The 16,097-nt window shown below is 39.3% G+C and overlaps 2 protein-coding genes across 3 annotated transcripts; both read left to right on the top strand.

The window, feature by feature from the left end:
• On the top strand, window positions 1–6,233 carry LOC113070284 (ER degradation-enhancing alpha-mannosidase-like protein 2). Of its 2 annotated transcripts, none has more exons than XM_026243522.1 (11): window positions 1–235; window positions 538–648; window positions 895–934; window positions 1,007–1,112; window positions 1,340–1,465; window positions 1,751–1,962; window positions 4,449–4,590; window positions 4,753–4,877; window positions 5,039–5,183; window positions 5,473–5,594; window positions 5,668–6,233. In XM_026243522.1, the coding sequence occupies exons 1-11, from the start codon at window positions 129–131 to the stop codon at window positions 6,103–6,105; spliced, it is 1,674 nt and encodes a 557-aa protein (XP_026099307.1). In that variant the 5' UTR covers window positions 1–128; the 3' UTR covers window positions 6,106–6,233. The 2 variants fall into 2 exon arrangements, with proteins under 2 accessions (XP_026099307.1, XP_026099306.1); XM_026243521.1 differs by having other exon boundaries at window positions 15–235; window positions 577–648.
• Window positions 6,234–12,243: 6,010 nt separating this feature from the next.
• Window positions 12,244–14,801, top strand: LOC113070282 (nuclear factor 7, brain-like). Its single transcript, XM_026243519.1, has 6 exons — window positions 12,244–12,621; window positions 12,752–12,835; window positions 13,449–13,679; window positions 13,775–13,797; window positions 13,885–14,003; window positions 14,093–14,801. The coding sequence occupies exons 1-6, from the start codon at window positions 12,244–12,246 to the stop codon at window positions 14,563–14,565; spliced, it is 1,308 nt and encodes a 435-aa protein (XP_026099304.1). The 3' UTR covers window positions 14,566–14,801.
• The last annotated feature ends 1,296 nt before the right edge of the window (window positions 14,802–16,097 follow it).

Here is a 16,097-nt window from a genome sequence, read left to right as displayed (position 1 = left end):
CACTCACTCACACGCATGCGCAGTACGTGCACTTCCTATTGCCACTGTTTGTTTGTAGTATTATTTGTGCATATCCATGTCGCTTGAAATTGTTGTATTGTTTGCCTCTGCTCACATCTCGTTACTTCATGCTTACTTTCCTTTTCTCCGCCGTTTTTTGCGCCACATACCTGTCTCCCATCCTCAGTCATGTTAAAGGCACAGATTTTACTGAGCAGGACATGTCCCATTACAGGTAAGATTTATGTATCATATGACAAATTCAGCGTTTATTATTGACGTGTAATAAGTAGGTCAGATGATCAGGGTGCCGTATGGAGTTAGTTGTATTTTTCAGCTGCTCTAACAAACACAAACAAATATTTTACTCCCAGTCAGTCAGCTTTGTCATATGATCATGTGTAAATATATATTAGTGTGTGATCTGCACTAGTCACCTGTAGCTTATAATAATGCCTGACACGTCTGAAGTATATTGCTAATCAGGTCTGTCTAATACTGTTTAGAATTTGCTGTTTGTTTTACTTGTCTTAACAGGGACAGAATAAAGTCCATGTTTTATCATGCATACAACAGCTACTTGGAGAAAGCATATCCCTATGATGAGCTGAGGCCACTGACGTGTGATGGACAGGACACCTGGGGCAGGTACAGCACAAACACTTCCACACACTCTTCTCATCTTTAACTAAAGCACATCGGGTAGTCAAACACGACCGCTTCTGGGTATCTTAACTTGTTCAGTACATCTATATGCATTATTCACTCCCGTTTCTTACTGTGGAATCGAGCAAAAGCATATGAACAATTGAGTTCACCCTGTAATATATTATTTCTCATATACAGTAAGAGGTCATATTCTCTCATTATGACCTCTCTGTTTGTTTCCTTCAGTTTCTCCCTCACACTCATTGATGCGCTGGACACATTGCTGGTATGAAAGTTAATTCAACAAGATGGTTTCATGTCGTGCAGCGTATCGAATATGTTTCCTCTCTGATCGCAGGTATTGGGAAACCACACTGAGTTCCAGCGCGTGGCCACTCTGCTCCAGGACACGGTCGATTTAGACACCGATGTAAATGCGTCTGTGTTTGAGACGAATATACGAGGTGAAGTCATATATCTGTATATTCTTTTTATTAAATAGTCATTTTTTTGCATAGTCACTGCTAATGTGCATTATTGTCATTAATATAAATGCACAATGCAATACAGAATTTCTCATAGTTTTTCTTTTGATTTTGGGGTGAAACATGACCGGGACGTGTTTTTGAGAAACTCTCTTATCCTGTAATCCTGGCCTGTATGTGCTGATGTTCCGGTCGCTCCTCTCCAGTGGTCGGTGGGCTCCTCTCGGCTCATCTGCTCTCCAAGCGTGCCGGGATGGATGTGGAGGAGGGCTGGCCCTGCTCCGGACCCCTCCTGCGCATGGCAGAGGACGCGGCCCGCAAACTGCTGCCTGGTGAGGGAGCTAACATATGCTTCAGAGTTCAGACACATTGCTGTCTGAAACATTTAGTATGTTTGTTACAAAACTACAGATCATGCATCATTGTGTCCCCACTTATATATTGTCTGTCTGAGCCCAATGCATTATGGGTAGGAAAACATGCAAGATGATAAAGAACCTTTATTTTTAAGAGTGTATGGTTAATGATTCACTAATCCTAATCGGGCATGCTGTATATGAAGTAGTCTTTTAAAGATCATCAATACTGTCAGTTTGATCTATTCTGTCTCCTCTCAGCTTTCCAGACCCCTACGGGGATGCCGTACGGGACGGTGAACCTGCTGAGGGGGGTGAACCCCGGCGAGACCCCGGTCACCTGCACTGCTGGAGTGGGCACCTTCATCCTGGAGTTCTCCTCCCTCAGCCGACTGACCGGAGACCCTGTGTTTGAGAACGTGGCTCGCAAAGCTCTCCGGGCCTTATGGAGAACACGCTCCAATCTCGGCCTGGTAAAACCTTCTGATCTGGATCAAGACGTTTGTGGGACAATCATGATGCCAGTGTAGTGAATAGTAATATTCTTTGGTTTAAACTCCACAATGTGAAATATTAAATTTGCTGAAATCGTTCTAGCTCTTAAACCATCCAAGATGAGTTTGTTTCTTCATCAGAACAGATTTGAAGATATGTAGCATTACATCACTTGTTCACCAGTGGATCCTCTGCAGTGAATGGGTGCCGTCAGAATGAAAGTCCAAACAGCTGATAATAATAACATAATAATAATACATTTTATTTGTAAAGCACTTTACATTTGAAACAAATTTCAAAGTGCTACAAATAAGATCAATTAGAAAAGATAAAATACTAAAAGGTTTAATAGTTAAAAGTCATTAGTTCTCCTAAAAATAAATGTTTTTAGTCGTTTTTTAAAAGTCTCAATAGTTTGAGGTGCCCTCAGATGGTCGGGAAAGGCATTCCAAATCTGAGGAGCGACAGAACAGAACGATCACCCATAATGCTGAGCTTTGTCTTGGGGAGAAGGAGGCGGTTTAAATTTGTTGAGCGGAGTGATCGAGAAGTAGTGGGAGGTGTGAGTAGTTCTTTCAGATGGGGGGGTGGGGGGCATTTCCATAGATACACTGGTAGGTTAGAGGGAGATCTTCTATTCAATCCTGGTGGAAACAGGAAGCCAGTGAAGTGAATGGAGAAAGGGTGTGATGTGATCATATTTTCGAACTCTCATCAGGATCCTAGCAGCACTATTCTGAACATACTGCAATCTCTGCAAGCTTTTGTTAGGGATCCCAATGAGAAGTGCGTCACAGTAATCCAGTCTGGAGGAGACAAAGCGTGGACCAGTTTTTCAGCATCTGCTAAGGTTAACATTGGACGGAGTTTTGCAATATTTCTGAGATGGTAGAAAGATGTCTTACAGAGGTTTTTGATATGGGCTTCGAAGCTGAGTTGTGTATCAAATCTTACGCCAAGATTGGTGACAGTTGTGGAGAGGGGAATGACATGATCAGAGATTAGTTATACCAGTAATGGAGGAAGAATGGGTTTGACGTGGTGTGCCAACAAGAATTGCTTCAGTTTTAGAGCTGTTTAGCTGGAGGAAGTTGTGCTTCATCCACACCCTTATCTCCTCCAGACAGGCAGTGAGAGCTGAAGATGAAGATGAGGTTGGTGAAGTTTTCATGTACATTGTGTGTCATCAGCATAGCAGTAAAATGAGACTCAGTAGCGGCTAATGACATGGCCAAGAGGGATCATGTAAATGATCAAGAGAATGGGGCCAAGGACTGACCCCTGAGGGACCCCACAAGTAACTGTGTGTTGCCGGGATCTTGCACTTCCTAGTGAAATGTACTCTGTTCTGTTAAATGATGATAAAAACATCACGATAATCCACAAACAATCCACATCACTCCAGTCCATCAGTTAATGTCTTGAGAAGTGAAAAGCAGCATGTTTGTAAGAAACAAATCCATCAAGGCATTTTAACTTAATTAAAATATTACCTATAATCCATAATAACACTTCCTCCAGTGGAAAAAGTACATCCCCTGTTGTCTTCTCACATCAAAATCCACCATCATATTTGTTTAGAAGTGTTATGGTTCGTTTTTGCTTGTAAACCGTGCTTGATTTGTGCATATTTCTCACCTGATTCAGACCAGATGACTTTTTCACTGGAGAAGGAAATATTATGTTTTGTATATTAGACAGAAGTAATAGTTTTTAACTTAAGACATCTTAATGATGGATTTGTTTCTTACAAGCATACAGCTTTTTGCTTCAGAAAGGTGGTGTGGACTGTGGATTATTGTGATGTTTTCATCAGCTTTTTGGACTCTAATTCTGACGGCACCCATTCACTGTAGAGGATCCACTGGTGATGCAAAGCTAAATTTCCCTAAATCTGTTCTGATGAAGCAACACACTCATCTACATCTTGAATGGCCTGAGAATGAGCACATATTTCTGCAAACTTAAATTTTTTGCAAACTATTCCTTTAACAGAATCCAGTATTAAACACTTGTTCTGTGATGCACAGTGTGTGGATGTAATTTTTCCTGAATTACCTGCATGTACCCAGCAGTCCTGCTGACCGCAGCCAGCCAGTAGTAATCCACTCTGAAATGTCTCTTCTGAAAAGCTTTGACCAAATGCTCATGATTCAGATTCTGCTTTATACACCCAGTTATCCCTGAGTTCACTGAAAACAGTCTATTAATTATCCCAACAGTGAGTAACACTGTTCACACACACATGCCAACATATTTATATGAGCCCAGGTGTCCTACACTGTATGAAATAGCAATTATTATTTAGTAACATGATGACATAGTATATATAGCTAACAGTTGGATTGTAAAACAAATTATAAGTTGTCAAATATGGGAAAATAAGTTTCTAGTTTTGAAATGATGTATCTGGCTCCAACATCCAGAGTTCGTGTTCTCACATAACCTTCTCGTTTTTCTTCAGGTGGGCAACCATATAGATGTCATAACCTCTAAGTGGGTGGCTCAGGACGCAGGGATCGGGGCGGGAGTGGACTCATACTTCGAGTATCTGGTAAAGGGGGCCATCATGCTGCAAGATGAGGAGCTGCTGGCAATGTTTCACGGTAAACACTGACATATCAGTAAAGCAATACCTGCAGCTGTGTTACATCATTGATACCCGAGTTGCTATTCGTTTCGATAAGAATAGCTCGTCATAACTGCTGTTTATCTTTCTTTATCTCGCCTGCGTGAAAGCATTATCAACTTTCAAATGTGTGTTGCAGAATTTGATAAGTCCATAAAGAACTACACTAAGTTTGATGATTGGTATCTGTGGGTGCAGATGCATAAGGGGACCGTCTCAATGCCTGTGTTTCAGTCTCTGGAGGCGTTCTGGCCTGGACTGCAGGTGAGGAAGCAGATCTGACACCATACACTCGTCCAGTGTGTCACAAGACAAAGGGAAAGCACCAGTTTGACTAGTTTCAAGTCTTCTGTTATAAATATATATATGTAATATACATGCATCTGAGAGTAAAGAGTAATGCACACGTGTTTATGCAATATCAGAGTTTGATAGGTGATATTTCCAGTGCCACAAAGACCTTCCATAATTACTACAGTGTGTGGCATCAGTTCGGAGGACTCCCGGAGTTCTACAGCATTCCTCAAGGTTACACCGTGGACAAACGAGAGGGATACCCTCTGCGACCAGGTATCCGAAAAACACCGTGATTAGACCCTCGTTGCACGTTCCTGAACTATTATAAAATGCACAGATTTAGATGTAGCAAGCTTCATTGTAACTATTGCTCGTATCATTTAGAACACAGCCTCTAAAACACCACAGTAACCAGAAACAGTGACTATAGCAATACCCTAATAATGAGTTCTGCACGCTCACATTTTCGTAAGGCATTGTTGAATGCTGTGAAATGGTGTTATTTATATGACTGAATGAAACTGAAGTAACCCCTCTGTGTGTGTGTGTTTGTGCTGCACAGAGTTGATCGAGAGCGCCATGTATCTGTATAAGGCCACCGGTGACCCCACATTCATGCAGCTTGGCCGGGATGCGGTCGAGTCGATTGACAAAATCAGCCGGGTGAACTGTGGTTTTGCTACTGTGAGTGTCTCAGGGCTACACTTCATAAAGCATCTGTGACCAGTTGCTAAACGTACTCATCCTTTCGTTTCAGGTGAAGGATGTAAGGGACCACAAGTTGGACAACCGCATGGAGTCCTTCTTCCTGGCCGAGACCATTAAATACCTCTACCTCCTCTTCGATCCTGAAAACTTCCTTCATAACACGGGCACAGAGTTCGAGCTGGGCGGCCTGCAGGGCGACTGCATACTCAGCGCAGGCGGATATGTGTTTAACACGGAGGCTCATCCGCTGGACCCCGCCGCGCTCCACTGCTGCAGCCGATACCAGAGCGAGCGCAGGGAGCTACAGGACACACTCATCAGCCTGTCCCAACCACTCAGGCCTGCAGCGGACCAATCAGAGGAGCCGCAAGAGAGCATCGCCCTGAAGCCGGGAGAGAGGAGGACAGCTCGGGCGCTCTCCTGCCCCACACAGCCCTTCAGTGCCAAACTGGCTGTCATGGGTCAAGTCTTCTCCGACGACTCCTGAACGGACTTCAACAGAGTGTAAAGATGTAGATTATGTTTGTAATTTAACTTTGCAGAGATTAAATGTTTTCTAAATATCTGTGGATTTTTTCCACTCTTTTTATTAAAAAACTGTTTTAGATGACGAAAGTGTTGGTATTTGTATGATCATTTTAATATATAATAATTCAGGGTTTTTATAAAAAAAAATAATAATTTGGGATTCAGGGTTGTTGTTTTTTTTAGCCCCAATCCTCAGAAAAATGAGGTAGGTGTTTTGGAAACACTGCACTTGTCCTCTCATTCATTCATTCATTCTAACAATGAAGGCAATAAATAATAAAAATGATCCGCTTAATGGGCCTCAGAAGACCAAACACTGCTGCTTAACTTGGATTTTAATATTAACTCTACTGTGTCATGCTAATCAGTCAAAAAAAAAGCGTATTTTCTATTCAGGTGAGAAAGCAAATGGGAGCCAGAGAAGTTTTTATGAATGTGCCCACAAACTCTTGCCCATGTTCTATGCCAGTGAGAATGGCACGACTGTTTCTCTGGACAAATCCTCTGTTCTTTTGGGCTGGGATTAGCAGATTCATGGCTGCTTTAACTTCCTTTTGAATCAAATAAATTGACCTGGGTTATTAGCAATTTCACAACATCTTAGCAGCATTAATGCCTCGGGTATTTCCGGAAGATTATGCTTATGAGTTATTCAGCAGCGTGTTCGACTGCTACGACTCCTTGATTCATGTTACAGATCAAATGATGAAGCTTTGTGCTGCTTGACGTGTAAGACCAGATCTGGATGCACCTGCACTAGTGTTCAAAGTCTGTTCTGCTGACCGAGGCTGCAATATTATGATTAAAAACTGTAATATTGTGAAATGTTATTACAGTTTTAGAGAACAGTTTTCTTTTTACGTATATTGTAAAGTGTAATTTATTTCTGTGATCAAAGCTGTATTTTCAGCATCATTACTCCAGTCTTCAGTGTCACATGATCCTTCAGAAATCATTCTGACATGCTGCCTAAGAAACATTTATTAATGTTGCCTTTACCTTTTACAATTATCACTGATAAATTTTGCTCTTCAGGACTTTTTGATTAATAAAAAGTTCAAAAGTATGACATTCATTTTAAATCAACATCTTTTGTAATAAAAATTTCTTTACTGTTAGTTTTCATCCATTTAATGCATTCTTGCTTCATTTCATTGAATTTTTTTTTTAAGTGTTAATGGGTTATATATGGCAATACTTAAAATACATTGTAATCCATTAATATTATTTAAAAGTGCTTATACAGCATTTCTGATCTAGGTTTATGTTAATGTGTAGTATGTAATGTATAAATAAAAATAATATTTCTAATATATATTTTAAGTTGTATAACATTAATATTACAAACATGAATTAACAACCAATATTATATTTATAAATTATATAACTTTTTTATAATTATACAACATAATACATTAATATTAAGCTGGTTTAATAAATGCTAAGATTGTTAATGATACTTAATTCCCACATATATACAGGTGCTGGTCATATAATTAGAATACCATCAAAAAGTTGATTTATTTCACTAATTTCTTTCAAAAAGTTAAACTTGTTCATTCATTCATCACATAGACTGATATATTTCAAATGTTTATTTCTTTTAATTTTGATAATTATAACTGACAACTAAGGAAAATCACAAATTCAGTATCTAATAAAATTTGAATATTGTGAAAAGGTTCCATATTGAAGACACCTGGAGCCACACTTTAATCAGCTTATTAACTTAAAACACCTGCAAAGGCCTTTAAATGGTCTCAGTCTAGTTCTGTAGGCTACACAATCATGGGGAAGACTGCTGAATTGACAGTTGTCCAAAAGACGACCATTGACACCTTGCACAAGGAGGTCAAGACACAAAAGGTCACTGCAAAAGAGGCTGGCTGTTCACGGAGCTCTGTGTCCAAGCACATTAATAGAGAGGCAAAGGGAAGGAAAAGATGTGGTAGAAAAAAAAAGTGTACAAGCAATAGGGATAACCGCACCCTGGGGAGGATTGTGAAACAAAACACATTAAAAAATGTGGGGGAGATTTACAAAGAGTGGACTGCAGCTGGAGCCAGTGCTTCAAGAACCACTACACACAGACGTATGGAAGACATGGGTTTCAGCTTCGAATTCCTTATGTCACGCCTCTCTTGAACAACAGACGGCGTCAGAAGAGTCTCGCTTCAAAAAGGACTGGACTGATGCAGAGTGGTCCACAGTTACGTGCTCTGATGAAAGTAAATTTTGCATTTCCTTTGGATAACAGGGTCCCAGAGTCTGGAGGAAGAGAGGAGAGGCACACAATCCACGTTCCTTGAGGTCCAGTGAAAAGTTTCCACAGTCAGTGATGGTTTGGGGTGCCATGTCATCTGCTGGTGTTGGTCCACTGTGTTTTCTGATTTTCTGAGGTCCTCAGTTATTCTTAATATATATAGGCCCTTATATAGGCCCTTCTAAAAAAATAGCATATTGTGATAAAAGTTCATTATTTTCCATAATGTAATGATAAAAAATTTACTTTCATATATTTTAGATTCATTGCACACCAACTGAAATATTTCAGATCTTTTATTGTTTTAATACTGATGATTTTGGCATACAGCTCATGAAAATTCCTATCTCAAAAAATTAGCATATCATGAAAAGGTTCTCTAAACGAGCTATTAACCTAATCATCTGAATCAACTAATTAACTCTAAACACCTGCAAAAGATTCCTGAGGCTTTTAAAAACTCCCACCCTGGTTCATTACTCAAAACCGCAATCATGGGTAAGACTGCTGACCTGACTGCTGTCCAGAAGGCCATCATTGACACCCTCAAGCGAGAGGGTAAGACACAGAAAGAAATTTCGGAATGAATAGGCTGTTCCCAGAGTGCTGTATCAAGGAACCTCGGAGGGAAGTCTGTGGGAAGGAAAAAGTGTGGCAAAACACGCTGCACAACGAGAAGAGGTGACCGGATCCTGAGGAAGATTGTGGAGAAGGACCGATTCCAGACCTTGGGGAACCTGCGGAAGCAGTGGACTGAGTCTGGAGTAGAAACATCCAGAGCCACCGTGCACAGGCGTTTAGCTCGTTTAGAGAACCTTTTCATGATATGCTGATTTTTTGAGATAGGAATTTTGGGTTTTCATGAGCTGTATGCCAAAATCATCAGTATTAAAACAATAAAAGACCTGAAATATTTCAGTTGGTGTGCAATGAATCTAAAATATATGAAAGTTACATTTTTATCATTACATTATGGAAAATAATGAACTTTTATCACAATATGCTAATTTTTTGAGAAGGACCTGTATATTCTTTAGAATAACAAGGAAATGAGTAGAAATTAATTCTTGCCATATGGAAACTCCAAGTTAAATCAATAACTTATAAATGAAGGGGTATAAATAGCCTACCAGTAAGATGATAAATGTGGGAAATGTTAACATATTAAAACTATCCGTTCATTACAGGTATGATTGTACGAGAGCTTCAGATGTCTGGAGTGTTAAAATGATCTTTGAGCTCCATCTGCTGTTCATGTCTGGGTCTCACAACAACGAGCAGTGAAACTACTGGAATTAAATCTAATCTGTACTGCTTCTCATAAATATAGTAGAAATAACAATAGAACCATATTCGTTTATAGAAACTAAGTCTTACGTCTTAGTTTGAATTTATAAATTAAAAAGTAAAAACATTAAACTTCTTAAAATGCTAAGACATAAAAGTGAAGACATACTGAGATTTAAGTTTGATACCGAAGCCTAATCGTCTTTTAGATGATTAAAAATCACTGACTGACAAAAGAGCAAGACCTCATGGCATTAAACAAGAAAACGTTGGACAGTGCCCGAGGTTCGATCTCTGCTCGCGGTGTCCCAGCGGACATGAGAGGGGAGTTCGCTTGAATTCGGAAGTAACCACTGAGCCACACCAACGCGAGAACGAAGCTGCTGGAAACTCCCTTTAACTCACAATCAGAACCTGTCATGCAACTCTTTCAGAACACACTAGTTCTCCAGATACAATTCATCAAGTAATAACTCTGTGCACATAAGGAAACACATAAAATATCAAGTCAGCAAATATTATAGGCTGATTTAATACATTTTATAGTTTTTCTTTTAACGTTTAAAACATGACAGCTTGGCCTAACCTGACATTTCATCGCTTTTCTGTTTTGTCTGTTTTCAAGTTGCTATATTCAGTCTGCTCGCAGAAATTATTTACATAATATATAAACCTTTAGCTGTGATTGTGGTGTGGTGTTTAGTTTTGATAATGCAAAAATTCAACTAAATAAACTACACTGAGCCCTATTCTTACCTCTTTTTTTAGAGTGAATACACTGAATCACTCTTTCACAATAGTGTTGTCATCCTGGATGTGGGAACATCTAATATGGTTGTTTTATGATGAATGAAAAGCTTCTCACTGTATTAGTTAGGGTCTTAAACGAATGCTGTCAAACACATACAAGAAACATTTAAACCACTGCAATAATGATCTGGACCTTTTACTTATTTAAATCAATAGGCCTATCATGTCTTGGTTTGTCGGAGTCATAATATTGTCGCGGATTAAGTATAGCCCACTTTAAATATATAGCATGTATTAAAGATCATTATTTGGTGTAACAGAATACGTCGACATGTAATGTTCAAAAAACATTATTTTTCAAACACTGTACATTATCGTTGGTCCTCTGTCTCTTTCAAACTTGTGGTTTTCTACAAAGTCCCTCCTTCTGTTAAATGCAGTCTGCTCTGATTGACCAACTGACCCAGTGTATTGTGATTGGCTGAACACCACAAGCACTTGTCAGAAATGTAATGCCCCTTACATAATAGCGAGTTTCTTCTTTCAAAATAAATGTGAAGACAGTTAATAATGTCCTTAGTTTAACCATCAAGCCTGAAAGTGGAACAGAGTCATGTGACAGACACAGTGATGATGATTGGATGTGTTTGCAGTACACAAGCCATGGACGGTTAAGACGACTCTGTGTGATCCTCTCTCTCTCTCTCTCTCTCTCTCTCACACACACACACACACACACACACACACACACAAGATGCACAAAACTCCACATTTGAACAGTCAATAGTAAATACTAAACTAATAACAAAACACATTGCTTACAGTAGCTGATTCAGAAGCGCCAGATTGTAGTAGCAAAGTCAGAATTACCTTCTCTAAAGGTTCACAAAATGGTTGTCGTTGCTGTTCTGTTGAAAGTAATCTTAAATATTCTTAAATACATCTAGTTTCAGAAGAACAAATAAAGTGCTTTTGCTTTCTCCTAGATACACACAGCATCTCCCTGACAAGACTGCTTCAACACTAACAGCGGTTACTGAAACCAAGGGTCTTTCCTTTGTGTGAACATTTGCGTGGCATTATGCAAATATTTTCACATAGTGACGTAGACATGTGGGGGCGTGTTTAAACGAGGTGTTTTAGGGGGGTGTGGCTGAGTCTTAACTTTGATAAAGAATAACTCTTTGGATTTGAGACTTTAGTCTTTCCAACTTAACAGATCTTCTTCATGCACCAAGAGCTTGTAACACTCCAAAGAGAAAGGAAAAATTGAAATAGCATCATATGACCCCGGCCCTTTAATTGCAGTCTTTGAATTAAATTTTAACATGAGATAATGCACAGCTGCGCCAAAACAAACACAGAGAATTATTAAATACAAATACATAAATAAGGGGTTGGCGGCACTTCTTTTTTTCACCTTCACGCACTGAAAAGACTCGATGTTTAATACAGCAACTCTGGCTCCCTGTCAAAAGCGGTTCTGTCAGGCTGCAACGAAAGTGAAACGCTTTTGGCTCCATGTGTCCCTCCCTGACTCCGTGCTTCAAAACAAAAGGAAGCCACGTCAAGCTTCGTCACGGGAAAATAATCTGATAATGTCGTCGTACATTGTTTTTAACACCCAAAGGTGACGAGAGACCCTGGCACGGACTTATAACTATCTCAGCTTGTCTTTTCTCAATGTCGCGATAAAAGCGTTAACACCATCTGTGTGATTCTCCTGGGTGTTTTTGAAAGCCTTCAGAAAGTGAACGTGAAATCTAGTTTGCTGGAGCTCTTTCTCAAACAGTGAAAATGGATTCTTTCTCTGTAAAGGACATTTCGTGTCCGGTTTGCTGTGAGATCTTCAGGGCTCCCGTTCTTCTGTCATGTAGTCACAGTTTCTGTAAAGAGTGTCTTCAACAGTTCTGGTTAACCAAGACCACTCGGGAGTGTCCTGTCTGCTGGAGAAGATCCTCAAGGGATGATCCTCCATGTAATCTTGTGTTAAAAAACTTGTGTGAGTCATTTCTGAAGAAGGAAAGAAATGAGGAGCTCTGCAGTTTACACGGTGAGATACTCAAGCTCTTCTGTCTGGAGGACAAACAGCCTGTGTGTGTAGTGTGCAGAGACTCACAGAAACACCTCAATCACACGTTCAGACCCATCAGTGAAGTAGTTTCATCTCACAAGGTAGGACAAATGCGTCCTCTTTCAGTAAATAACGAAATAGTGAAGTACAGATAACATCACATTCATGCACTCAGCATTTATTCACATATGACTGTATTCTCTTGTTATATTGTATTTTATGCAATTCTAGGAAGAGCTGAAATCCTTACAAGAAAAACTTAAACACCGAGAGAAAATCAAAGAAGAGTGTGTGAAAATATTTCAACACATTCAGGTGAGGATACACAGCAAGTCAAATACATTTTCATTAAAGCTGTAAGGTGTATATACACACAATTATGATTTTTAATATTAATGTAACAAATTCCATTTACAGTAATTTCTGATTTAGTGTACATTTTTGGTAAATTTAGTTTTTTTTTTCATTAACCCCATGGTCATGAACTTTCAACTTTCTTCAGGAAATTTTAGAATATATTAAAATCAATTTATATAATTATTTAGAATGCAGTGCATTAGAATTAAGAATATAAGTTAATAAGTTTTCAAATACATGTTTTTAAATTCTACTTTAGTATGTTAGTCAACACATCAAAATGAATGTACTTCTTTAAAAAGAATGACAAAACTTGATTAAAATCTAATGATAAAATTTTTACTTTAAAGTAACTTATTACTTTAAAGTAAAACGTCTATTTCGACATTATAAAAATTATATAAATTTTTTTGGCATTATAATACACTTTATTTAAATAATATTATACATATTGTACAATTTAAAAATACATTTGTAAGATTTGAAGTACACTACAAGGATGCATTTAATAGAATGCACACTTGTTCACACTCGGATGTAAATGATCAAAGTGAATCTGGTTTAATTTCAGTGTCAGTCGGAGCGCACGGAGCGTCAAATTAACCTGGAGTTTGAGAAGCTCCATCAGTTTCTCAGAGATGAAGAAGAGATTGCACTCACCGCGCTGAGGGAGGAAAAAGAGCGGAAGAATCAGATGATGCAGGAGAAGTTTGAGGAGATCAACAGACACATCTCAGCTCTTTCACACACAATCACAGACTTGGAGAAGATGATGAATGCCAATCAAGTGTTGTTTCTAAAGGTCTGGTTTCAGAAAATGGTATTCATTGATTGATTGATCACTGATTCAGTTATTGATTATTGGAAGAGATAACACATTTTCTGTTTGTTTGCCAGAACTTTCCGGATGCGATGGAGAGGTGAGTGATCTGTTCTCTTCCCTCGTGTCTCTGTTTCTGAACACGTCACAAAGCCGCTACAGTTCTGACTTCTGAATGTTCCTCCAGAGTCCAGAGCTTTCGGTCGGATCCACAGCTGGCTTCTGGAGCTTTGATAGACGTGGCACATTACCTGGGAAACCTGCCATTCAGAGCCTGGAAGAAGATGCAAGACGTCGTCCAAAACAGTGAGTCTTCAGAAAAGTGATTCTGAGGTCATCGTCCGAGATCTGATCTTTTATATGAATGAAAGCAGCTGTTGGTTGTGTCTCAACAGCTCCTGTGATTCTGGATCCCAACACTGCTTATCCAGGTCTCCTCTTGTCTGATGATCTGACCAGTCTGGTGTGCAGCACCAACAGTCAAGCGCTTCCTAATAATCCAGAGAGATTCGACGAGCACTCCTGCGTTCTGGGTTCAGAGGGGTTTAACTCAGGAACGCACTGCTGGGACGTGGACGTCAAAGAGAGCTCGTCCTGGGGCCTTGGAGTAACCACGGCATCAAACCAGAGGAAGGGTTATGATTTCTTTGACAGGGGTGTGTGGAGTGTGCAGCACAGACTGTTTGAAGAGTCTGGTTTTCCTGTCGAACAACAGCTGGAGCGGGTGAGAGTTCAGCTGGACTTCGACAAAGGAACGGTGTCTTTTTCTGATCCTGTATCTAACACTAAACTATACACGTTCACAACCACCTTCACTGAGACCGTCTTTCCATTCTTTTATAGCTTTTCTCATCTGAAGATCTTATAGTTGAGTTGGGGGAAGGGTAGTTGTGGCCGAATGGTTTGAGATTCGGACTCGTAATCCAAAGGTTTTGAATTTGAGTCTCAGGCCGTAAGGAATTGTAGTTGGGGGGAGTGTAATGTATAGAGTTGGGTCCGAGTCCACCTTTGTCGAGTACGAGTCAAGACCAAGTCCACAAACATCGAGTCCAAGTCCGAGTCCGAGTCCAAAAGGGGTCGAGTTGGACTCAAGTCCGAGTTCTTAAAGGCCGAGTCCGAGTCGAGTCCGCCCGAGTCCAGAAAGTAATTAAATTAAAAAAAGATTATAAATTGGTATTGTGAATTTTTACATTCTATTAATATTTTAACCTTTCAACCCATTAAACCAATGGCAATATAAAAATGTAATAAAAAAATACCACTGTTACATCTAGTCATTGCCATTGAACATTTTTATTTTATGTCAACAGAACTAGTTTCCTATCAAAAAAGGTTTCAAAGGTTTTATTATATTACAAGTGCATGAAAATACAAATGAACCTATTTTATTATTGTATCACACTATATTGTCCTCCAGTTAAAGATGACATTTCAGTTATTTAATGCCTCTCCCCCACATTTGACAGAGGTAAAGTGCAGCCAATGAGGAGATCCTTAATGATGACATTATGAATTTCTTGTTGTCTTGGAGAACTTGCATCATAAAGTTGCATTGCTTGTTTGGTCAGTTCTGGTCTTGCAAATCCTGCAATGCTGAGCTGTGCAGCATCTGTTGGTTGCTGCTGCTGTCTCTGGTAGTCGGTTGCATCGGTTTTCGGATCACCAGTACACTGAACCGAAAACCGTTTCTTTCGGAGGCGTCCGATTTGAGAACCGATGAACTGATGATACTGCGCATGCGTGTAATTTTTCAAGTATTTTGTTAAACATCGGAAAGCGTGATAAAACTATATATATATAAAAAAAAATATATATATATATATATATATATATATATATATATATATATATATATATATATATATATATATATATATATACGTTTCTGTTTCTAATCTGTAAATTGTAGATTATGTATGGGCCAAAGGGGTTTTCAGGGAAGTTGGACAATGATTAAGACTCTAAAGACTCCATGTTTAATATGAATAAGGGATGATTTATGAAATATCTATACTGTATTTATAGTTAATGATGACAGATTCACAAACTGAGTTTGTAGTAAACAGAACATAAACACGAGTAGAGCAGCTGATGATACTGAACTGCAGCATGTGCCGGTGTCCTGACATTTTATCCTACCCTGTCAGATTTTCCTACCCGGGTTTTGAGCGATTCTCGTTCTCGAGAACCGGTTGTATCAGTTTTCAGATCATCAGTAAACTGAACCGAAAACCGTTTCTTTCGGACGCGTCCGATTCGAGAACCGAGGAGCGGATGATACTGCGCATTCGTGATTCAGCATGAAGCCGACTGACTCACAGCGCGTCTGAACCGAACTGATTCTTTTGGTGATTGATTCTGAACTGATTTTGTGCTAATGTAATGAGTGCGAGTAAACCG

Source organism: Carassius auratus, unplaced genomic scaffold (assembly GCF_003368295.1).
Source record: "Carassius auratus strain Wakin unplaced genomic scaffold, ASM336829v1 scaf_tig00003633, whole genome shotgun sequence".
Lineage (NCBI taxonomy): Eukaryota > Metazoa > Chordata > Actinopteri > Cypriniformes > Cyprinidae > Carassius > Carassius auratus.
The sequence above is the reverse complement of the archived record's forward strand: the minus strand, read 5'-3'. Positions and strand labels throughout refer to the sequence as shown.

Excerpts from the sequence above, each read along its gene's own strand:
- LOC113070284 (XM_026243522.1), top strand. The coding sequence starts at position 129 with ATGCTTACTTTCCTTTTCTCCGCCGTTTTTTGCGCCACATACCTGTCT. Across the intron at positions 1,466-1,750 it reads GGCCCGCAAACTGCTGCCTG|CTTTCCAGACCCCTACGGGG; the intron begins GTGAGGGAGCTA and ends GTCTCCTCTCAG. Across the intron at positions 1,963-4,448 it reads CACGCTCCAATCTCGGCCTG|GTGGGCAACCATATAGATGT; the intron begins GTAAAACCTTCT and ends GTTTTTCTTCAG.
- LOC113070282 (XM_026243519.1), top strand. The coding sequence starts at position 12,244 with ATGGATTCTTTCTCTGTAAAGGACATTTCGTGTCCGGTTTGCTGTGAG. Across the intron at positions 12,622-12,751 it reads AAGTAGTTTCATCTCACAAG|GAAGAGCTGAAATCCTTACA; the intron begins GTAGGACAAATG and ends ATGCAATTCTAG. Across the intron at positions 14,004-14,092 it reads GCAAGACGTCGTCCAAAACA|CTCCTGTGATTCTGGATCCC; the intron begins GTGAGTCTTCAG and ends GTGTCTCAACAG.